This window comes from Mus caroli, unplaced genomic scaffold, assembly GCF_978045245.1.
Source record: "Mus caroli unplaced genomic scaffold, Mus_caroli_1 scaffold_1, whole genome shotgun sequence".
NCBI classification, from domain to species: Eukaryota; Metazoa; Chordata; class Mammalia; order Rodentia; family Muridae; genus Mus; species Mus caroli.
In genome coordinates this window covers 179,959,712-179,984,855 of record NW_028227256.1, presented here as the reverse complement: position 1 = coordinate 179,984,855, position 25,144 = coordinate 179,959,712, and the positions used below count along the sequence as shown (strand labels likewise).

The following is a 25,144-nucleotide window of genomic DNA, read 5'->3' as shown; positions in this document are numbered from 1 at the left end:
TTACTATGGGGTTCTAAGGACTCAGCCAAACGGAAGCCCTTCCCTCCCAAGTGACTGCTCCAGCTGTAGTAAGAAGTAGATGTGATGAGAAAAAGGCCACACTCCTTCCTCTCATTAGTTCTGGGGAGAAAACTTAAGGCCAAAAAGCATGACACTAACACAGCAATACTTGATTGCACTTTCCCAAGTCAAAAAACGATTTCACCATCAACAAGTAGCTCAGAGACTCGTGCAATAAAAAGATGATGAGAAAAACAACAGCAACATTCACCTGCAGCATCCCTGGATTCACTCCAGATGAATTAGTGCTGTGCGCCCTAGTCAGGGATTCATGCACACCAGCTGTGGGCGCGCATGCCTTCAGTCCCAACTCGGAGGCAGCAGCAGGGTGGATCTCTGTAAGTTCAAGGCCAGCCTGGCCTCTATAATGAGTTCCAGGACAACCCAGGCTAGTGAGACCCTAGCTAAACAAAGAGAAGGAAACAAAAGAAACCTATACAAGAAATCCAAAACTTCAACAAAACCAGGATGCTTGTATTTTATTTACTGACCTCTAAAACAGACTAAAATTCTTATAACTAATAAAAATTTCAAGTTATTCAACATGACAAACTTTTACAAAAAATACTTGAATGCAGTATCTTCACTTCAGTCTTGAGCGGACAACATGGAACTTTACATTTAGATGGTAAAAATCAGACTTTACAAATACAAGCTACATATAAGCGGTGGATCTGTGGTTTATTAGGAAGCTAACAGTTCTGAGAGGCATGCTGTAGTAACACTTTAGTTCAGTCTGAGGCGGGAGCCACACTGAGCACACACTGCGTACGCTGCACACCGGTGTGAACGACGCATACACTGTCAGCCATCAGTGTCAGTATCCTGCCGGTGCACACATAACTGCATCTCGCTCTGTTCACCGCTCAGCAAGAGGATGCCACAAATCCCTTCCATTTAAAAACACAGTTTGAACCTGGCAAGAAAGGTAAAGCAGACTTGCTCTTCACAACACAGGATCGTGTGCACCACGGAGCAGGTAGTCCCCATTACCATGTGTGTATTATAAACGGCACACATGTTATACTCCAAAAGAAACATACCACTGCAGCAAAAGTTACATTTTATTTCATCTTAAACACAATCTTCTAGAAAGACCTCTTCTTGTTAATTCTTTAACAAATTACTGACATGAATTTACCAGAAAAAATAATTATATATATTTGCCCAACATCAAATTATCTGCAAAAATTTTCTAAGATATTTTTATTCCGTTTCCAAAAATAAAGGTTTTCTAACTGGAAACCCCGACATTCCTACTCTCTAAAGCAAACTTTAGGACACAGGCTGGTCTCTCAGCTTTTGACAGCTCCGTTACGTATTTCTTTCCCACTCTCCGTTTCAAAAGCTGATTGCTTCCCAACAACATAACAGTCGTCCTCGTTTCAAACCATTCATTCTGTTTCCATAGTGACATTGCGGGATTCCTTGGCCACCATAAGTCGCATTAACTGACTGTGGAATTTCTCAATCTTCTTTACGTCTTGCGCTTGGTCTGTTCTGTACACCAAACACTGTCAGAGAAAGGAAAGATACACAAACTGAGCAAATCCAGATAGCAGTAATGACAGAAGCCAATGAGTAGGCAAACACCCGGGAGCCTGTCTGCCGGATTCTGCTCTGCTCTCTCAGGTGCCATACCGAGCAGCCAGCAACTGCTTTCTTATCCTTTTCTTTAATTCTAGCTTAATTTTCTATTTTTAAATACCATTGCCATAGAGGAAAGTAAAGAAACTCTTCTAGAAAACTCTCAAACACTGCAAGTTAAGTCCCACTGTCTACAGCCACCTGTAGCTCCAGCTCCAGGGAACTGGCACCCTCTTCAGGATTGCTAAGGCACAGGCATGCATCTGGCACACAGACATGCAGCAAAATACCCAAACACCTAAAATAAGTAAATGTCAAAATATTCAACATTATTCTCAGATACACAGCAAGTCAGGCTAGTGTGGGCTCATGAGACCCTGTATCAGGAAACAAAAGAAGACTTTTACTATTAAGGTGAATTTATATATTTATATATTTCCAACTTGAGAAAAATAGTCTCTAAGTAGAAAAAAAACGTTAGAGGGGACATGAGGATGAAGTTTAAGAGGATTTTTTAAAAGGAGTTAATCAAGTTTGCACTTTTAAAAATCATCCCAGCAGGCTAGAGATATGCTCAATAGTACAGCATGTGTAGCTGTGCAAGACCCTTGAATGGGGGGAGGGGGGGTTGAGAGTGTGTGTGAGTGTGTGTGTGTGTTGTGTGTATTATAAGGGATCAAAATGCCACTTTTTTCAAGTAAACCAGCAGTAGGCATAACAGGGAAAGGGAAGGGAAAAATGCCATGCCAGCTGTGATGGTTTGTATGTGCTTGGCCCAGGGAGTGGCACTATTAGGAGGTGTGGCCTTGTTGGAGTAGGCATGTCACTGTAGGTTTGAGCTTTAAGACCCTCATCCTAGCTGCCTGGAAGCCCTCAGGTGAAGATGTAGAACTCTCAGCTCCTCTGCCTGGACACTGCCATGCCACCACCTTCATAATAGACTGAACCTCTGAACCTGTAAGCCAGGCCCAATTAAATGTTGTCCTTTATAAGACTTGACTTGGTCACTGGGCGTGGTGGCGCACGCCTTTAATCCCAGCACTTGGGAGAAACCCGGTCTCAAAAAAAAAAACAAAAAAAAACCTTGACTTGGTCATGGTGTCTGTTCACAGCAGTAAAACCCTAAGACACCAGGTTTTGGCAGGTGGGTGACAGCATGCCTACTGGCAGGAAGAGCTGAAAAGCTCCACTCTGGGAAGGCTAACTAACTCTGAGAGCTGCATGAAGGAAAATTACCTGACTTCAGAGTTAGTCAGAGCCTCAGAAGAAAGCCGGGCCACACACATAAATGCGCAAGCAGACATGCTATAGGAAGCACCAGACTGCAGGAATCAAATGAACTGCTCAGAAGAATAATGAAGGCCAGAATGCTGGTAAAATGCATATTTATGGGGAAACTGTTAGCATTCCTTCTAGGCTCCACCCCACCGTTACACGGCAACCGCTAAGTATGCCTGGCTTACTATAAAAGGGGCCGTTTGCCCCCTCCTTTCTTGCTCTCTGCCCCTTCTCTTTCTCTGCCTCTCTTCTCTCTGACCTCTTTCTCCCTCTCTCCCCTTCCCCCTCTCCTCCTTCCCCACATGTTCCTGGCCAGCCTCTCCTCTCCTCCCTCCATCCCCTTCTGTCTCTACTCCCTTTCCAACTCCCCTTCCCATGCCCTAAATATACTCACTATTCTACACTATACCTGTCATGGCTGGTATCTCAGGGGGAAGGAATGCTTCAGCATGGGCCCCCCGAGGCACCCCTCCCACCTCACCATACCAAGTCTCTTATCAAACACATCCTTGGCTCTTTTTCTTTTTTTATAAAACACAATAGAAACATCTAATAATTAGCAGAGGGGAACACAGAAAAGCAAAGGCAACATAAAGTAGAGCTACCAGGGCTAGAAAATCAGAGAATGGTCTTCACACCACAAAAAAGGAACACGAGGTGATAAGAGCAAAGAGCTAGAGGTCCCAGCACGGAGGAGCTCACACCAGGAGCAGTACCAGTGGAGGGCTGCACAGGGAGGAAGGGAGGGAGGGAGGGAGACAGGGAGACAGACAGTAACGAGTCCCTGGCTCTGTTTGTCATCATTTACAGAGCAAAGCATGGTAGTATATGCTTGATAATAGCACTCTGTGAGTTCAAGGCCGGCCTGGTCTACATACTGAGTTCACGGACAGCCAGGAAAACATAGACAGAACCTGTCCCCAAAACAAAGACTCTATAATCATTTGCTTCTTCCCATGAGAAGGAAACCTACTCAGTTTGTCTTGTTTCTCTGGCCAGGTCTGAAGAAGGTCTATTAAGCCACAGCTGACACACTGTCTTCATGGAGCAAGTTCGTTATTTGTTGGGTGTAAAAGAAGAACTTTAGAACCAAGTTCTTCCATGTGGGATGGATGCATTCACCTATTAGGTCATCTGCAGACTCTACAGGAACAACCTCAAGCAAGTCGTCAACTCAAATTGCCCAACCCAACAAGTAAAAGTGTATACTTACAACTAGATCATCCGTTACTTTGATACACAAATTCCCATCAACATGCCTGTATTTGAGAACCACACGTACCTGCAAGAAAAATACTTATTTAAAAGCAGCAATAGACAGAGGGCACTGGTGGCGCATGCCTTTAATCCCAGCAGAGGCAGGCCTGAGTTTGAGGCCAGCCTGGTCTACAGAGTGAATTCCAGGATAGCTACTAGGGCTAGACAGAGAAACCCTGTCTCAGAAAAAGACAAACAAAAACAAAGCCAACACCCCCCAACAAAACAAAGCAAAACAAAATACAAACACCGAGAATCACCAGCCTTTCCCTGCTCCCCTACCCTTCCCAAAGCCCCACAGACTTAGTCATTTCAGTGTGGCAGCCTGAAGGATTTTAACTGTCAGATAAAAAATACCGTTACAGTTCAAAATAAGCATCCATTTCAATAGAGTCACAGAGACAAAAAGTCAAGGCTCCTGTCTAGTTAAGAACTTTTAATTCAGCCAACCAAAATAATCGATACAAAACAGTGAATTAAAATAAAGGTCCTAGAAAGGCAGCCTCTTATTTGGGAAAACGCCAAATGGAGATGATCCAGGAGGCATGGAGGACCTGGGGCCAGGAGTAAGAGGCCGAGGCAGTGATCTGGCAGCCATGGGGGCTGTGTCAGACGAGGCCAGGGAGCTCATGGAGGTAAAGCCAAGAAAAGGAGTGGGTCCCCGTCACCAGGGTAAGGACATGAAGACCCAGCCGTGGAGCTCTGCCCACTACAGAATCCCAGATTACTCATCTTTCCTGAGCACATCCCTCAAGGGATGTTCTAAAGACCCTGCTCATACAGAAACAGACGCTTGTTGGCCGGTGGACAGGTTCAAGGCTTTTGTCACGACTGGGAACTACAATGGTCATGTTGCTCTTGGTGTTCCATGCTCCAAGGAGGAACCCACAGCCATCTAGGGGCCATCATCTTGGCCAAGCTCTCCATTGTCCCTATGAGGAGAGGCTACTGGGGAACAAGACTAGCAAGCCCCACAATGTCCCATGCAAGGTGACAGGCCACTGTGGCTCTGTGCTGGTGCATCTCATTTCTACCCCCAGAAGCACTGGCATTGTCTCTGCTCCTGTGCCCAAAAAGCTACTAATGATGGCCAATATTGATAAGTGCCATTAATCAGCCAGGGGCTGCACTGCCACCCTGGATAACACTGCCAAGGCCACCAGTGACTCCAAGACCTACAGCTACCTGACCCCTGACCTCTGGAAAGAAACTGCGTTAATCAAGTCTCTTTATCAGGAATTCACTGGCCACCTTGTGAAAACCCACACTGGAGTATCTGTTCAGAGGACCCATCTGTGGCTATCGTATGAGGGTTTTTATACAAGAAAAATAAAGTGAATTAAGTCTGCTAAAAAGAAAAAAGTCCTATAAAGAAAAATACTGGTAAAAGTGCTAAAGGAAAAAGAGGCCAAGAACCACTTTTCTTGGGTTGTGGCTTTGAAAATACATGTTTTGTTTTCATATCGAGAAGGCTGAAGAAAGTATAAGAAGCACTCTGAACAAAGAGCTGATGTATTCTATGGCTTCACCAAGTCTGAAGCCAGAATGACTGAATCAAGACAGTGCGACTGGGAGTCAGGGCTTCATTCAGTAATCAATGAAGAACTGGTTTTAAGCAGAGGACATGTCAGTGTCTGTATTCTCAGACCACGGTAGCAGAAACCTAAGGGAGGGACTAAAAGGAAGACAGAGCAGCCGCGGGCTCTTTCAGCTCACCAGCAACAGCATTTCAGTTCAAGCCATAAAGGGCAGAGTAAAGCGTGAAAAGATGCATTGGGTTCCACACTGAATGCGCTGGGTACAGAAAGCAGAATTCCCGCACACAAATTCTAGAGACCGACAAACTGTCTTCGTTAGCCCTACAAGGACCAGAATGGACTGGAGTTCAGGTCCAGGGTTTATACTTAAGTTTGGAGGCCACAAGGATTTTCTCCTGGGCAGATCTGGCCAGCTCCTCCTCTGTGTCTCCTTCTCATCACAACTCCCTGACATTTCTACTTTCACTGCCCCCGCAACTACATCTTCAAACAGTCACTCAATGTGTGCTGGTGTATCTACAGTCTCTTTACTAAACGTAGACACTGTATACTGTTGTCAGTATCAGGCCCTTCTGGACAAACCTTATACCACCTTACAGCACACTGCCCAACTGAGGAAATGAATGGCAAAGCAAGGGACAGGGAAATGAACCACATGAAAGTACATACAAGAAGCCACCACTGTCACAAACTACACAATTTCAAAAATACCTAATCTACCTAGCCATTTATTATCACTTTAATAGGATCATTAGTTTTAAATGTCGCCTTAAAAGGGAGCCTGCAATTATATGGATCAGGCTGGCCGATGGGTACTGGGGGAGGCTGTCTAACTGTAAACTGAGGTGGAAGACTCAACCGACTGTGAGCTGGGCCCTGAGCTATGTGAATGGAGACAGCTAGCCTAGAACGAAGCCAAGCACGAGCAGGCGGGTCACACAGCTGCACGGACTCTCCTTTTGACTATGGCTGTGGCAGTTTCAAGTCCCTGACCTGACTTCCCTCAGTAACAGACTATAATCCGGAATGGTAAAGCCAAAACCGTGCTTTCCTCCTCTCCACTGCCTTTTGTTAGGGTGTTTCATGGCAACAGAAATGAAACGAGAGCAAACGGCACCACGTTCAGTCAGCAGTGGTGTTACATGCCTGTAATCCCAGCACTCAGGCTGCTGCAATACCTCACCTCAAAAAAAAAAAAAAACAAAAAAAAAAACAAAGAGCCAGGCAGTAGTGGCGCACACCTTTAATCCCAGCACTTGGGAAGCAGAGGCAGGCAGATCTCTGAGTTCCAGAGAAATAAAAAGAAGGTGACGGCGGAGCTAATACCCAGAGTTCAAGATGATTCTCATCTCCACAGGAAATTAACGAGGCCAATATAGGACGCATGAGATGATAGTAGCTTAAACATACACAAGAATGGTTCAGAATGTTCTACTGTCTACTCTGATCTTCCTGTGGTTCTAATGCAGGTAGACACAGATGTGGTTCCCAGCACCCACAAGGTGGCTCACACCCATGCCTAACTCCATTTCCAGGGGATTCAATGCCCTCTTCTGACCCCAGCAGGGCAGGCACCCCATGTGCACAGGCAAACACTGACATACATACGAATTAATGAACTGACCTTTTTTTTTTTTTGGTTTTTCGAGACAGGGTTTCTCTGTGTAGCCCTGGCTGTCCTGTAACTCACTCTGTAGACCAGGCTGGCCTCGAACTCAGAAATCCGCCTGCCTCTGCCTCCCGAGTGCTGGGATTAAAGGCGTGCGCCACCACGCCCGGCTAACTGACCTTTTTAAAAGATGATTCCTGTGGGCTTGGAGAGACGGCTTAGCTGCTAAAGGCTATGCTCATGACCAAAAGTAAAAGATGCTCCCTGTAAAATCCTGTAGTAAGGACTGCCACTGCAAGCTGCCAGTACCAATATATTTTTGATTTTTACTGACGCGCGCGCGTGTGCATGTGTGTATGTGTACATGTTAGTGTGTGTGTGTGTGTACATATTAGTGTGAGAGATGTGTGGTCAGAGGGCAAATTTAAGGAGTAGATACCCTCTTTCCATCCCTAAGTGAGTTCTGCCTGCTGAGCGTCTCTGCAGTCTCATTATGATACACACACACACACACAGTTCGTGTTATGCACTGACCATTAGAAATGGCATACAGTTAAGTCCTGAGCCCGGGTTCTTGAGATTGTTAGCTGCTTATCGTTTTTTTTTTTTTTTCTTAACGTGTGTATTCATAAAACATGCATCTACCATACCTTCAACAACCCTTTAAGGAATGATGAAGCTGACCTTTGTGTCCCCTCCCGGAACCTGTTCTGAACTGCTGAGATGGGACTGGGTTAGTTTTGCTTTGGGGAATGAAACCGCTTGCAAACATTTATGTCTAACGTGTGAGTGCAAACATTCTCCATGTTTCAACTGATCCAGGAAGAGACTAAAAATCCCCACTATCCAAAAAAAAAAAAAAAAAAAAAAAAAAAAAAAAAAAAGTAGAGCAGGTGCTTCCTAACTGGGACGGACAGTAGCACCATTTTATAAGCAGGTACTCTCGGGTCTGGGTAGGAAAGGAAAGGGGCACTAAACTAAGCGACGGACAGGAAAGCGACGGTGCAGGGGGAGGAGCCCACTCAGCGACACGTAAACCAACCAGATCCCGAGCGGAAGTTAGGAGCTCCCCCGGGTGCAGGCCGCTGTGGGGTCCGGCGCTGCGGAAACCGCCCTGCCTGTAGCTGCTGGGGTCGCCTTGCTGGGTCGCTGGGTCTCCGGGTCAGGGGGAAGCAGACAAAGGGACAGTGACACCGGGCGGGCCGACTGTTTCCTGGACGTCAGGCCGCGCCAAGGATAGAGAAGCCCCGGGCCCCAGGGCGGTCCCTGCAGCGACTCACCTTCATGGGGTCCGCCAGGTAGAGCTTCTCGGCCGCCCGGCTGAACTCCTCCCAGGTCTGGAACTGAGGCATCGTGGCTTCAGGCAGCGAGGGACAAGGCCCCGAAGTGAGGCACGGCACTGTCGCCCGGCGTCCCGCCGCTCTCCCGCAACCGCCCACAGCGCAGCACTCGGGCGGCGCAAAGATGGAGGCGCACGAGCGCTCACGCCATTGGCCAGTCTCGGCCGCGCGCCGGTCCAATGGGCTGGAGGCGTGATGTTGGGGGGCGGGGCCTCCGCTCCGAGAGGTCGGGAGAGGAGAGGGCGGCTGCCACAGCGCCGCCTGCAGGGCTGGAGGGGATAGTGCCTGTGCTGCCTTTCCAAAGACTAAGCAGCTATGTGACCTGGTATCCAAGTCACAGTCGTGGTGATGACAAGGCGCAGCTGTCACACTCAAAGCCTAATCAAGGAGTTGGGAGACATAACGGACGCGCAACCAAAAACTCTCTGTGGTAGACTTTTGTATCGGGTCAGTGGAACAAAAAGGAGCGAGGCTCCCAGAGGTGAGACAAACTGAATAGGGAGTAGAGAAGGGCGAGACCTCTAGGCACATTTAAGATCTGCAGTGTACGTGTACTTAAGATGAACAGTAGTGTTCAAGGGAATGGAGGAAGAGAAGAAGCACAGAGAGAAGGAAGCCACACTGTGGCATCTGCTAGGATACAAAATTTGAGTCTTTATCTCAGGCAGAGTGTGACACAGGACAGCTTTTAAAAGAAATTTTATTGGGGTATATAGTTTATGTGTGCAGTAAACATCGGCTTTAAGAATATACAATCATGGGTTCTTAAAAAATACATATACACACACGTCACACACCCACAGAGCATATACCTACTTGCCTAATGTCATAATCAATATATGGGGGTATTTTTCACCTCTAGAAATCTCTTCATGCATGCCTCCTTGTAATTCATTTCCTCTGTCCTCACTCCTGGCCCCACGAATGTTTAACCTTACTAAAAATTACATCCCTCTGTCTATTGAGCTGCTTTTTTCCCCTTCCCTTCTCCATCTTGCTCTGCCCCTCCTCAATCCGGGCCCAAAGGTTTTTGTTGTTGTTGTTTTTATTTGTTGTTTCTCATTACAGATGGTTGTGAGCCACCATGTGGTTGCTGGGATTTGAACTCATTCATGACCTCCAGAAGAGCAGCTGGTGCTCTTAACCCTGAGCCCTCTCACCAGCCCCCATTGATCAGCTTTAAACAGTTTTGTTGGGTTTTTGTTTGGTTGTGGTTTTTGTTTTGTTTTGATTTGTCTTGTATTGTTTTGGGTTTACAGTGCTAAGGATTGTGCATTCTAGACAAGGTCTCTGCCACTGAACTTAGCCACAGTCTCTTCCTCATCTTGCCTTCCCTCTTCCCTATCTTTTTTTTTTCTTTTCTTTTCTTTTCTTTTCTTTCTTTCTTTCTTTCTTTCTTTCTCTCTTTCTTACTTTCTTTCTTTTTTGTTTGTTTGTTTGTTTGTTTTTCAAGATAAGGTTTCTCCGTGTAACCCTGGCTGTCCAGGAACTCACTCTGTAGACCAGGCTGGCCTCAAACTCAGAAATCTGCCTGCCTCTGCCTCCCAAGTGCTGGGATTAAAGGCATGCGCCACCCCTGCCCGGCTTCTTTTCTTATCTTTATTTTATTTTTCCTTCTTTCTCTTTTTCTTTCTTTCATTTTTTTCTCTTTTCCTTTCATTCATTTTCTTTCTCTTTTCTTCCTTCTTTCCTTCCTTCCTTTTTTTCTTTTGCTCTTTCTTTTTCTTTTTTTATGTCATGAGTTTGAGAAAAGCCCCAGCTATTTAGTCCAAGGCCAAACTGGGCTACTTAGAAATAAATAAGCAGGGCTGGAGAGATGGCTCAGCAGTTAAGAGCACTGACTACTCTTCCAAAGGTCCTGAGTTCAAGTCCCAGAAACCACGTGATGGCTCACAACCACCTGTAATTAGATCTGATGCCCTCCTCTGGTGTGTCTCAAGACAGCAACAACATACTCATAATAAATAAATAAATAAATCTTTAAATAAATAAATCTTTAAAAAATAAATAAGCAAAGAAAAGAAAGGAAGAAAGAAAGAAGAATGATGGCAGTCCTAGCAAGAGGCCATCATGATTCCTGGGCTAAATAGATAGTAATTATTTTGATTTTTTTAAAGGGGGTGAAGCAAAGGGACTCTGAAGTCAGCCTCCCTGGGGGATGCTTGAAGGTCTGCTCAAACATTAGGGCTTTACAGCTCAGGTTCCCAGGAGGCTGGGTGGTTAGCTGAGTCATCTCTACGAAGGTTAAAGTCACTTGTGAATAAAACTAGCTTCAGAAGAAGGCTTCGAGGTAGAGCCTATTCCCTTAGTACAAGGGACATATTGCAGGGGCTGTGGGGACGCTGAAGAGCAGAAACAAATGAGACGAGACAAAGGACAGTCCAGCAGGAAGGCCTTCTTGGAAGAGGAGTTTGTAAACATTTTTAGCAGTGTACATAACAATGAGTTTCGTTATGACATCTTCACACATATCCACAATGTCCCTTGATCATGTTCACACCCTCTAGCCCTACCTCTTTTAGATTGGTCCCAGCAAATATTTTTTTACCAACAAATCTTAATACACCCTCTTTCACACCTGTAAAAATCAAAGGGCATAGTGTTGGGGTTTAATCAAAACTTTGGAGTCCTCAATGCCCCCTTGCTTATCTCTCCAAGGCAGAGTCAAGAGAACCAGGCTTCAGAACTTACTACAATACCTTTCATTTTACAACCCTACAGTCAAACCTTACTATAATATTGATTTTCATTTAGTAGACAAACGACTGGCCGTGTTTGTGAGAGAGTTTCTAGATTAGGTTAATTGGTGTGGAAAGATCCATCTGAAATGCAGTGGCTCCATCCCGTGGGCTGGGGCCCTGGGCCATAAAAGTAGACTGAGCTGAGCACCAGCATCCACCTCACTGCGTCCTGACTGAAAGCAGTGTGACCAGTCACCGCACACTCCTGCACCCCACACTGAGCCACCTGCTTTTCCTTCCTTAGGTGGCTTTTGTCTGCCACTGTCACAGCAATGAGAAGAGCACTTGCTACACTGATCCCAACGGCTGTCTATAACGGTCGAGTGAGAGGCAATAATCCTTTCCGCTACACTAACCCAGGTCTACAAGCTCCTCTCTCCACTTTCCCAAGATGAGGCTACCTGGTTCATGAATAGTAGCTGTTTTATGGCTATAAGACAGGGACATTCAGAGTATGCAATAGTGAACTTCACAAAGAGCAGAGAATCTGGATCATTCCAAGTGACTTCACATCAGCCCCAAGAGCAGAACTAATTACCCTCACCAGAGCCCTCTAGCTTGGAGCAAGAATGAGATTCACACAGATTCATCCTGTGATTTCTATGTAACCCACACCCGTGTAGCCATCTGGAGAGAGAGGGGCCTCTTTACTGCCTGTAACACCGTGGGTAAACATACTCCTGAGGTTTGGACCTCTCTAGAAGCCACCCGGACTCTAATTCAGATGGGCTTATGCATCTCAAAGCCCACTAAAATGGCCACTTGGACATCTCTCATGGGAACACCCAAGCAGGCTAAACAGGCAGCTAAGCCTTTACAGACTGTCTAAATTCTCAATCCCAATCCCGTCCTCCTAGGTCTCAAAGACCAGGGTTTCACAACCACTGCAGAGACAGAGTTACAAAGCCCAGAAAACAGACTGCTGCTGCTCTGGATCCTCCCAGTGAAAAGCCCTTCTTATTGGGCCATATATTTGAGGGCGAAATCTTTCCAAGTTCTAATAGAGCCTGTCTTCATAGACACAGTGTTCCTTAGACATTGTGGTGTGTCTCTAAAGCCTGCCCTACTTGGAAGGCCAATGCGGGGTGGGGCTTAAACCTGCTCCCCCTATACTTGTGTGCAGCATAAAGAAACCATGCTCCCTCAGTACAGGAAGAAAGTTGGCAAGTGGATTTTACTTATATGCACCCATGCAAAGGAAGCAGATACCCACTGAGTGTCCTCTCTGGATAGACAAAGGCATTTCCCACCAAGAAGAAAGCGTCTCAGAGGTCGTCAACATCCTTACAGACACTTCATTTCTTTCTTTTTTTTTTTTTAAAGATTTATTTATTTATTATATGTAAGTACACTGTAGCTGTCTTCAGACACTCCAGAAGAGGGCGCCAGATCTCGTTACAGATGGTTGTGAGCCACCATGTAGTTGCTGGGAATTGAACTCTGGACCTTCAGAAGAGTAGTCGGGTGCTCTTACCCACTGAGCCATCTCACCAGCCCGACACTTCATTTCTTGCTTTGGGCTTTTCCAGTCCCTACAGTCTGTTAATGGTCAAGACTTCATTACCAATATGTTCACACCACCCGGCACCTTTAATACTCTGCAAAGGTAGAAAGAGAAGTTGATGGAACTCTTAATCAGTGTCTCCCAAGCTCACCCCGACAGTAGTCTTGGCAACTTGACAACTCAATAGTCTCCTCTCAACCTCTTTTTTTTTTTTTTTTTTTTTTGGTTTTTCGAGACAGGGTTTCTCTGTATAGCCCTGGCTGTCCTGGAACTCACTCTGTAGACCAGGCTGGCCTCGAACTCGGAAATCCACCTGCCTCTGCCTCCCGAGTGCTGGGATTAAAGGCGTGCACCACCACGCCCGGCTTCAACCTCTCTTTTAAAATCCCAAATTACCCAAGACTACCACTCATTTGACTCTTTCAGAGTCCTTTATGGTACAACTTTTCTCCATGTTGACCGCTTCTTATTAAATCCTGAGGGTTGTTATCAATCTCCGTATATTCTGGCAATTGTACAGGCAATCAAAGTCATCACTGAATACAGAGTATATGCAGCCTCTAGCTTAAACCTTAGTTTTTCCAGATTTTACCCTTGCATTAATCCAAGGAATAGGGTTACTTAAAAACCTTTCCACGGAATAAAAGACTACCTGAAGCTGTTTGGCCTATACCTGTAGCAGTAAATTAGTTAAACCGCTTTGGCCTCCTGCTGGATACACACACACACACACACACACACACACACACACACAAAAAAAAAAAAACTTTCTGGATTCATGAATGATACGCCAGCTAATTTCGACTAGCCTTGACTAGCTCAGTGGGCATTTCTAATCCTCCTTGCGGCTAGCATATATTCTCCCCTCCAACTTTCCTGAGTCACTTGTTAAATCAACATTTCATCTCTGCTACCCCAGACCCAATCAGGAGTGGCCGCTACAGCCATTTTCCTGAAAGCTTACATGGCTGGTTGCTTTCTTTCTGCAGCTCTTACATCTGATCTTTCTCCCTCTGGGTCATAGTGATTCTCCAAAATCTAAAAGGCCACCTCTGTCTTTCTGCTCACAGAAATCCTTTTTTTGTTTGTTTTTTTTTTTTTTTTTTTTTGAGACAGGTTCCTCTGTATAGTCCTGGCTGTCCTGGAACTCACTTTGTAGACCAGGCTGGCCTCGAACTCAGAAATCCGTTTGCCTCTGCCTCCTGAGCGCTGGGATTAAAAGCGTGTGCCACCACACCCGGCTTCGGGACCCTCAGGCCTGGGAGCACGGCTTTTTGAGAGCCGAGATAAGCCAAAGCATTAGCACCGATCAATCCCCAACATAAATAAACCTTACCACGTCTTACTTGTGTCTCTAATCGCACTCAAGCTACAAGGTCTAGCATTATGGATTCATCTGCTTAGAGTTGAAAGATAGCTCCATTCCTAAAAACTCCAAGGGCCTACTCTTTTTAGCCTCTTGAAGATAGATCCCTATCTCTTCCATGGAGATCCAGGAGAAATCCACTTTCAAACATTATAAATTTTCTACTTCTTCGCTGTGAAGATATATGTGAAGAAAAGCAACTTAAGGAAGGAAACATGTATTGTGGCTCGGAATTTGAGGATCCAGCCCATCATGATCAGGACGTTATGGCAACAGAGTGAGGCAGCTACTCACTCATATTAATTATATTCACAGTCAGGAAGCAAAGAGAGATGAATGCTGGTGTTTGGCTGACTTCTTTTTTCCCACCTAAGACTACAGCCTAGGGGATGGAGCTGCCCACATTCAAGGAGAGTCTACCCTGAAAACACCCTCCGAGTCATACCCAGCAGTGTATTTCTGTGTGATTCTAAACCCCATCTAGCTGAAAATGAAGATTTACCATCTCAAGCACCTATAGACCCTAACAGGCAGCCAAGGTCTTCCTTCCTCCCTCACCTTCCTCAGTTTTGTGGTATAATTTTGTAAGCTCTCTTCTCTTGAGATGCATAAAGCCTTAGGATCCAATCACTAGGAGCAAATCAATTAGGCTGTCTTTTGTTGTTGTTGTTTGTTTGTTTGAGACAGGGTTTCTCTGTATAGCCCTGGCTGTCCTGGAACTCACTCTGTAGACCAGGCTGGCCTCGAACTCAGAAATCCACCTGCCTCTGCCTCCCAAGTGCTGGGATTAAAGGCATGTGCCACCACACCCGGCCAGCTCTCGTCTCTTATTCCATCCACATTCTATGTGATCCAACCCACTCTAGGAAATTCATTCACTTTAGACTATTTCTAGACTGAAGTCACTCCTTGTCTGTAGCTATGGCCCCTCGTCATGCCCTTACTCTTGCTATTATACTGGGGATGAGGCTTTCCTCCGTCTTCACAGTTAATATTGTCATAAATCTTACCTGCATCCGGAAATCACATTACGGTGTTTCTATAATGAGGAGAGCTTGGGGAGGGGGCGGTGCTTCTAGAAACTTTGCAAGAAACATTGGGCCAGGACAAGGAAGTAGGCTTCAGGCAAGAATTTGACTTTGGGTTAAGACCAGGAAGTAGTCTCAGATAAGAATATTAACATTTGGCTAATACAAAGCTCAAGGTAACCTCAGCAGAAGAATGTGGCATTTCTGTTATCTTAGACATTCAGATGAGCCACTGGAAACATTGATCAAGGGACTTTGTTTATTGTCTTGTTTGTCCTTTGACTATTTGTGTTTATTGCCTTGTTTGTTCCTTAACCTAGAACTGACCATATTATTTGCACGTGCTTAAAATGGTATAAAAGCAGACTGGGGAAAATTAAACCTGCTTCAGCCTCAGAACAGGCTGGGTCTTGCTACAGTGTTGTCTAGTGGTCATATTTGCGTTTTGATCCTCGTTCCCTCCCAGGAGAATCCATCGACTGACTGAGCTGGCTTGGTCACTATAAGATGGTCATTTCTGTTCCAGAGTTTTGCTTTGCCCTCCGGGAAAATTGCCCTGGCTCCATGGTAGCCTTCCCTGCCTCTCTTAGGCATTAGAATCCCAAGGTACCAGCCATTAGTTTTACCTACTGTGCTATAGGATGCCTGGATTAGTACTGAGTCTAGACCTCTTCTCTGAACTGCCAGGTCCTGGACTAACCCCAGACTTGAATTTGAGAGATTAAAAGAGTTTTTTTAGTAAATCATAATAATGTCTAAGCAATAGATGTAATACCTGATTCCTTACGACTTAGGAGCATTGGCAGATTATTGTCACTCATACACTGTGATTGACAGCCAGGAATTCAAGTCTCGTTCTTCTTACAGGCCAGTCATTGTGCTGAGCAGAATGTTTTAAGGCTAATGGGGTCAAGCTGGAGAGATGGCTCAGAGGTTAAGAGCACTGGCTGCTCTTCCAAAGGTCATGAGTTTGATTCCCAGCAACCACTTGGTGGTGAATAACCATCTATAATGAGATCTGGTGCCCTCTTCTGGCCTGCAGTCATAAATGCTGTATACATAATAAATAAATCTTTAAAAAAAAAAAAGGTTAATGGGGTCAGGAGCAGAGACAAGATTTACAAATACCTATGCAAGCTTGCCACAGCAAGGGCCAGAGCATGCTGCTTCCTGAGAGCTGGCAGACTCTGGTTTCATCTGCTACTTACCCTTAGTTCTATATCTTTTTTTTTTTTTTTAGATTTATTTATTTATTTATTTATTTAATGCGTATGAGCACTGTAGCTGTCTTCAGACACACCAGAAGAGGGTATCAGATCCCATTACAGATGGTTGTGAGCCACCATGTGGTTGCTGGGAATTGAACTCAGGACCTCTGGGAGAGCAGTCAGTGCTCTTACCCGCTGAGCCATCTCCTCCAGCCCCTGGTTCTATATCTTTAACCCAAAAGTTTCAGTGGCAGTAAGATGATTAATCTCATTTGTCAACCTGATGGAGCTATAATCACTTGGGAGACAGGCCACGAGGAGGCCTGTGGGAGATTATATTGATGAGGTTAACTGAGGTGGAAGTACTGTGGGCAACTCCATTCTTTAGGCTGGACTCCCAGACTGTATAAAAAGGATAAAGTGAGCCAGGTGTGATGGCACATGCATTTCATGCATTTAATCCCAGCACCAAAGAGACAGAGGCAGACAGATCTCTGATTTTGAGGCCAGCATGGTCTACATAGTGAGTTCTAGGACAGCCAGGAATATATAAAGAGAGACACTCTGACTCAAAACAAGCAAACAACAACAAAGTGAGCAGTACACACTCATTTCCTGCTTTCTGACTGTGGACATGACCTGACCAGCCGCCTCAGACTCTGCCTCATTCATTGTCTTACTGGCCATGATGGGGCTGACACTGTGAGCCAACCAAAGTCCTTCCTTCCTTCCTTCCTTAAGTGGCTTTTGTCATGCTATTTTATCTCAGCAACGGAGACAGTAACTAATGGGGACAGTAGCTGGTAAGCGAGGAAAGGAAGGGACTCTGTTCTGTAAAGTGTTGTTGGCAGGGCACCTGGCCACTATGCGTGAGACCCTGAGTTTCACTGCAAAAGGAAGAGAAAAAAAAAAAACCCTCCAATCATGTTTTGAGCAGAATGACTATTTCTGAGCATGCTTCTCCTGCTTGAACTTTTGTCCCCCTCTGTTTTCCTTGGTTTGGCTTCTACACACAGGGCTGCAACTGTTCTGGACTAAGAACAGGTGTGGATCCTTAAATGAATTCCTCCTCTAATGGGCATCACAATAGTCCCGAGTGTCCCAAGTGCAGCTGGCATGCCAAGCATGTGTGGCTATGTTTATTCTCCCGAAATAAATATTTATAAAACCCACTATGTGCCAGCAGCATCAAGGAAGACTTTGTTCTTCTACCTTCCCAGGTTTCATGGACCCAAAGCAAGACAGGCTGGGTAAAACACACCTGCTAAGAGAAGCCAACTAAAAAATCCTGTTTGTCCAGAACACTCTTGCCCCAAGGAAGGAGGGAGGGAAACCTGAGGAGGCCCTCCCAGCAGAAGGGCTCAGGCAGCCTTGGCTCTGTGACCAGCGGAGGGCAGTGCTGTGCAGTAGATCCAAGCCAAGTACTGGCACAGAGTCAGCCCTTCCTGAGGAGACCAGACTCCAAGCTGCAGGAACTCAGCTTAGCTGGAAGGTGTCTGCCATTTGCTTAAAATCCAGGGACTATTGAGTGCGGGTCCCTGGAGATCAGTCTTGAGTGCTTCCCGGGAACCTTTGGGGACACAGACATTCAGATGCTGTCCTGTCTCCACACTTTACCTTCTTAGACACCCAAACAATCCTGACACTTTTCTTTTCACCAGAAAAGCTTGGCCAGGAATTTCCAATCCAGTGTTACTTATTTAGCACCTGGGTGCCTATTCCTGGGTCTGCCAACCAAGTGGGTGAGCTTCAGAGAGTCCAGAGAAGCACACGAGATGCTTACACGCTAATAGAGCACAGGAAGGTGAGAGGTCGGTCAAATTTACCTGGAAATGGAAATGTGCACCGATGGAGCCCTTCCACAAGGGGGCACACAACACTCAGGGTTCCACAGAAGTCTTCCAGCCCCTGCCTGACCAGGTAACTCAGTCAGGACAGGACAACCTAACCTATCAGTGTATACTCAAAGTATGTCCAGAGGGTCGGGACAAGTGTGTGCTCTGGGAAGCCACCCAAGGCTGATCTCCAATGACCCAAATTCAATAGTCCCTGGATTTCTGTCTTTATTGGTTGTTTTTTTGTTGTTGTGGTGGTGGTGGTGGTAGTGGTGGGCTATTTGTGTGTTTAGTTTTTTGGGTTTTGTTTGATTGTCTAGTCTTGTCTTTTTGGGACACGTTTTGAAACTTGTGGCAATCCTCCTGTCTCTGCCTTCTGAGCGCTAGGATACCTACCATGATTTTACTTATTTTTATTTTCTAGTGCTGACGATAGTACATGAGTAGGTAATTGCTCTATTCCTGAACTATCCTGTCAGCCAGGTCCATCACTCAGAATCCCTGTGCTGCTGCCTCAAGATCAGATTGGGACTGGGGCAGGGCAACAAAGGGCAGGCAGTGCAAGAGCCTTCCGGGCATCCAAGTCCAGGTGCTGGGACGCAGCCTGGGAGTGGACTCAACCCCACCTCTAAGACACCTGGTGCACCTCCGAGTTCCTGGAGGTGGCCTCCAGCTCTCATGTGCCTGCCTCAAGGATGCTGATGTTTTTATGATTTGAACAAGTAATGATCCATTTAAGTGAAACAGATTTCAAACAGAACAAACACACCCCAAAAACAACAGGAGAAAAGCCTTGGGATGGATGTTTGGGTTTGTCTTGTTTGGGAGGGGAGAGGGGTGTAGGTGTTGGCGCTTTCCCAAGGGTGTTGAGCACAAAGAGTGCCCTGACTGAACCTCGGACACCAGCAAAGCCACCCTCAGGGCCACCTCCTTTGGTACAAGCTGCCGGTGCTGGAGACCAGGGGTCGAAGGCACAGCACTGAGATTCCCGAGGCTCAGCCCTTAGGTTTCATCTGCATCTTATTAAAATGAAATTCAAATCCCAGTAGCTGGAAGAAAAGGTCGGGATTTGACCCAGTCGGTGACCTCCCCCTGTCCCTCCCTCTTCTTCCCTGGCCCAGGTCCCATCAGAGCCCGGCTCCAATTTCCCCTCTCCCTGGGTAGCCCCGCACTGCTCAGAAACTCCACAGAATGGCTCCATTGTAGGCCACACAAACCAAAATAGCCGCATTTCTGTCCTCTGCCTTAGGGAGCATCACTTAAAACCCCAAAGTCCCAGATGTGGACGACAATGGAAGTTGTTGTTGCCAATTAACTATCCTGAAAGTGGTGAGAGGCAGGTAGAGAAAGCAGCCAGTGGGCTGGGCTGGGCTGTGGGAGAGGGAACAATTACACAGTCACTCCATTAACCCAATTAGCAAACTCTGGCAGGGATTCCCTCCTCAACAAAGCAGCATGGTAGGGAAGGTGGGAACGGGGACAGGGTGGGGGTGCTCTTGGGACGAAGGGGCTACGAGTAAAACTTCAGTTACCTCTCGGCTGACGAATGCTACTTCTATCAAATGTTAAATGTTCTGGGTTCTTTTTTTAAACCATGCCCCAGAGCACTGGATGAACAGTGTTCGCTTTAATTAATGAATCAGATGACATCTCCACTCAGCAGCGGGCTCTGCTCAGCTGTGGAAACCCTCTGGGTGGCCTAGAGAACAGGGACTGTGGAGTCCTGATTGCACACAGCTGTCAGTTCATTGGTCATCCAGTCCAAAAGGTCAGGGGACCCCTCCCCAGCATCCTCCTGGTGCAAGAGCTTTCTTAGGTTTGGCGAAGGGGACCACCGTCGAAGAGTGTGACCATAGTAGTGTTTCTTCCGAGTCCTTTTGTACAGGCTGTGCCAAGGAGCTGGAATTTAGAGGGAAGGACAATGTACGTTGTATGAAATGGTCAGTCAGGCTTTCTGATCCAAGGAGGAGTGAACAAGGACACAGAGCAACAGGTGTCACTAGTGGGGGTCCTGGGAATACCATGATGACCTCACATGCCTAGAATAACCCGCTGGTGAAGATGCCTTGGAGAGGGCAGTGCGGGCTGGAGCTGTGCTGAGGAAGACCTCCCACCCGCCCGCTTCGAGCCGTGGGGCATGGGACATGGGATATGGGACTGGCCTAGAGGCTTACTCAGCCGCATGGATTCTGGGGCTGCAGCATGCAGAAAATACAGAGAGAAGGGTTGAGGTCTCTGGCCACTAGGTGCTCCGTGACTGTGGAGGAGCAGATGGAGAAGATAAGGGGGTGAGATGATGTTGGGCAGGGTCCTGTGTCGGCTTCCCCACTTAGCCTTGGGAGCCCCGCGTGCAGTTCCCTAGCCCTCTTCCTTCCTTGCCAACCTCTCCACCTGACTTCTCTCCTAGGCACTCCCTCCCCTTCCTCACATCACACAGGGCCCTCCAGCCCCCTGTGGGAGAAAAGAATAGCATGTGCAAAGCTCCGTGCTAAGACGTGACCGTTCTGTGTTCCTCAGGTATGACCAGGGCCAAGCATGGATGGGCTGTCTGTTCCCTTAATGTTGGAAGCCGCGCTACTCTTCAAACAGCGCCTGAGTGCAGAAGCTGAGAGGGAGGGCCAGCCCTTTGTGGCTCGGTACCCCAGACACAGGCCCATGCAAACAGACAGTCCTGCTCTGTAAGTCTTCACCAGTGCCCAAGATGACAGTGCGCCAGAAAACCACCCCACGTGCAAAGTGTTAAGGGAAATGGTCTTCTTAGTCACTGACTGAGATTCTGCAGTCCTCGAGCTGTTGACTTGAATATAAGCACTGAGCTCTCCGGAGCTGTCGGAATGGATGGGTAAGGCTCGTGAAACACGTCTAGTTTTGCTCTTCATGGCGCGGCCTTCCTTCTCTAGCTCAGATGAAACCGGGGCTGCTAGGAGGCCCCTCCCCTTCATCGATGTATATCCTGTAGCCTCGCTGAGCCTACCCACACAGTGAACCTGTTCTCAGGACAGCCTAAAATCAGCCAGATTCTGCTCCGTTTTCATAACTTCCCAACATACCTCCCTTGGGGGATACAAGCTTAGAGCCCTGAAGGATGGCCCCTTGTTTTTCCCCCACAACTCTGCTCAGCAAGTTCAGGCCCCTGGGGCACCCAGGTTTTTAAAGCTGAGTCATTCTTTACCAGTCAAAAAAGCCGCGGCAGCTCTAGCACCCTCCAAAAGGGAGCCCTCCTATACCAGCAAGAGACGGTAAACAAGTCTCTGGCTAAGCTGTGGGCAGAGGTGGAAGGACTACTTTGAAAGGCAAGGAGGTAGGGGTCACCCCAAGGTGCTTTGAGAACACTGGCATGCCCCTGCCAGCACTTGGCCCATTGCCAGCTGCTCAGCTGTGAGGCCCACACAGCCTCAGCTCCAAGCAAGCCCTGACCGAGGAACCCTGAGTACAAGCACAAACAGGCCTTACAGATGCCTTCTAACTTCCTGGGGGGCAGTGATGGGGGCCAGGGCGAATGTGATGAGTACCCTCATGTGTCATCTTCTGGTGCCAAGTGGCTGGCACTACCACCTCTCCTCCATCCAGTTGCTGGGACTAGAGGACCTCAAGGGGAGAGAAGCTTTGAAGCTCACGGCTGCTCTGGGATGAAGAACCTTCCTTCCCCTAGAGACATGGGGTTCCTTGGATCCAGGTATTGGAGAAGCAGAGTTTTGGCAAGAGCCCTGGCAACTGCGGCCAGGAAAGCGGCAGAAGGAAGATAATTAGACCTGTAATTGGTTGCTCCCCCAACCCCCATGCAATAGTGACAATGTCTAGAAGAAGACACCGGAAAGCTATTTTCCAAAATCAAGGCTAAAGTTTCCCACTTCTAGGGGAAGCTGTTGGCCCCTAGCCATCCTGACACTTCTCGTTGCTCCTCAGGTGGCTGCAGAATCAGTCATTTCAAAAGGTATCTCTTTATGCGTGTGCACACGCACATGGGTGTCGTGCCCCACATGGAAGGTCAGAAAACAACCTGCCAGCATTGGTTCGTTCCTTCTACCATGTAGGTCCCAGAGAGCAAATGCAGGTCGTTAGCCTTGGCAGCAGCGGCCCTAACCCACACGGAGCAATCTCACTAGGCTGCTGCAATGATTCTCAACTCCACATGCTTCCTTCTCCAAAGCTATGCAGATTTACCTTACCATGACTGTGCTCACAGACCCTCAACTCTATATCTGGGGTCACCCTCAGATAGAGTCCTCCAACCTGGCTACTCAGGAAGGGTCAGTGAGGCCGATTTCAAAGGATTTCCTTAGAGGCTTTTGTTCTGGGTGAGCTGAGTCACCGTTTCCCCGAGATAAGCCCACTTCTGGGAAGGTTCCAGGCCTCTGTCCCTCCCGTTGGCCATTTCAGCAGACCAGATGGCTCACATTAGATCTCAATTTGCAGTTTGCAACCCTCTGTGGGCATGTGCTTTGGGTTTGTCCCACACTGAGCAGCTGGTCCCTTGGGGGAATCTGAGAAGCCCTCAGCGTTGATTCTAGCTGAGTGCAGAAGCTAGGGGTCTCATTTCCAGTTTCTGCGGGGCGGGGGGTGTTTAGCTGTTCTAAACTCAGACCCAGAATCATAGCCTCAGAGCCTGAAGACAGGGCTCAGGTGGGGTTCCTGCCCCATCCAGGTCCTCAAGCTCCAGGGCTAGCTCAGTGAGAGCGCCAGTCCCAGCAACAAACAGACTGCGTTGGAATCCAGAATCTGGTTTTGCAGTTGTTTGATGTCTCATGTAAAATCAGAAGAAAGCCGTCGTCAGTTTATCTCTGAGATCTTTCCTTCTTTGTTAGAAAAGGCCCCATGTGTCCTAAGCTGGCCTTGAATGTCTGATCTCCCTGCTTCTACCTCCCCGACTTTTGTAGAGTTTGTGTCCTCACTTCCTGTTACATGGTGCTGAAGACAGTACCTAGTACTTGGTGATGCTCAGCAAGTATTCTACCAGTTGCCATGGCTATATCATCATCTACCAGGGCTACACCATCTAGCAGGGCTACACCGTCTAGCAGGGCTACATCGTCTAGCAGGGCTACATCGTCTAGCAGGGCTACATCATCTAGCAGGGCTACATCGTCTAGCAGGGCTACATCATCTAGCAGGGCTACATCGTCTAGCAGGGCTACATCATCTAGCAGGGCTACATCGTCTAGCAGGGCTACATCGTCTAGCAGGGCTACATCGTCTAGCAGGGCTACATCGTCTAGCAGGGCAACACCATCTAGCAGGGCTACACTGTCTAGCAGGGCTACACCATCTAGCAGGGCTACATCTCTGGCACTGGGATTTTTTTGTTCATGTTGCTTTGTTTTTCATTTCCAGTGCTGCAGCTTGGACCTGTGGCCCCCTTGCCAAACAAATGCTCTATCACTGAGCATCAACCCTAGCTCAGCTCTGGAATTTTTTTCTTCTAACTTCCTTCCTAACTTAGCTACCCCTGCATTTTTTTTTTTCCAGCAGATAGTTACCGATCATGTACCCTGTACCAGATGTCATGCTTAGGGCCAAAGAAGGATCAAAACAGAAGCATCCCTGCCTCCGAGGGACCTGCTGAAGCCTGAGGAGCAGGTACTTGCACAGAAGCGTAAGTGGAGGGAGGTACAGTGACAAGGGGCCTAGGTCCAGCCGCCAAGCCTGCAGAGCTCGCTTCCTCCGCTGCATGCAGGTGACAGTCCCTTGGACCAAGCTCCCAAGCACCCCAGTCTCCTCACGGAGAGTAGCAGTAATGCTGATACCTACCTCAGTGTTTTATGAGGAACACAGTAGTTAAGGGACTCAAAATGCTTAGAACCAAGTCCATGAACAATGAGACTGGACATACTTGAGACGTTCGAGACGCTGCGGCATAACAGGACAAACTGGGGAAAGGACTGAAGAGGAAGAGACCCCATACTCATCCCAGGACTCTGGGATTCTGAAGAGAGCCAGGAAGCTGTATTTGAATCTCGGGTCGGCTGCAATATACTTACTTGGGTTTTGAATACTCGTGACCCTGCTTTGCTCCTCTGTAGAGATGGTGGTATTTCCCCACCCCAGCCTCACCGGGAGAAAGGGGAGAAAATGAGTGTTTACATCTCCTTTGTACCCGACACAGTTTTACTGTGAGAACTGAAAGAAAGAACGTGAGATGTATTTGAAATTTTAAAAATGTGTAACCTATAAATCATAGCCTTGCCAGGTATTCGTGATTACATCTCGACTTCTCCATCTCTTGGGTGCGTCCTGCCGACGACTGAGAGATGAAGGGAGAAAGCACTTTGGTCTGACTGGTAATCACTGTTGGGACTGCGAAGGCAGCTCCTTGCAATGGTCCCTGCCTCCCTGTTTCTTCCTCTACTAAAGCCTAGAGGCTTCTTTTTTGTTTGTTTGTTTTGTTTTTTTCGAGACAGGGTTTGTCTGTGTAGCCCTGGCTGTCCTGGAACTCACTCTGTAGACCAGGCTGGCCTCGAACTCATATATCCACCTGCCTCTGCCTCCCAAGTGCTGGGATTAAAGGCGTGCGCCACCACGCCCGGCCTTAGAGGCTTCTTTAGAAGGAAAAAACAAAAGCAGAAGAAAAAGTACAGTGAGATGTGCTGAGCTCCTGGAAGGCAGATAATGCCCCCAGAAATGAGGAACTTGGGCATTTCCGAGAAAGAACCATGTCCCAGCTGTACAGCAGGCTATTAGCCCTCTGCAAGGCTAACCCAGAACACAGCTGGAGCGTCTAGCCGATCTGAGTAAGGAGGGGAAAACTGCCTTGATGTTTGTGCCCTTGCACGAGCCCTTTCCTAAAGACTTTGAC

The 25,144-nt window shown here is 47.3% G+C and overlaps 1 protein-coding gene across 1 annotated transcript; it reads right to left on the bottom strand.

Annotated features, from left to right (window-relative positions):
* Positions 1-510: 510 nt before the first annotated feature.
* On the bottom strand, positions 511-8,829 carry Srp9 (signal recognition particle 9). The gene is made up of 3 exons (XM_021162497.3): positions 8,610-8,829; positions 4,139-4,207; positions 511-1,574 (listed from the first exon to the last, which is right to left on the bottom strand). The coding sequence occupies exons 1-3, from the start codon at positions 8,679-8,681 to the stop codon at positions 1,455-1,457; spliced, it is 261 nt and encodes an 86-aa protein (XP_021018156.1). The 5' UTR covers positions 8,682-8,829; the 3' UTR covers positions 511-1,454.
* Positions 8,830-25,144: the final 16,315 nt, after the last annotated feature.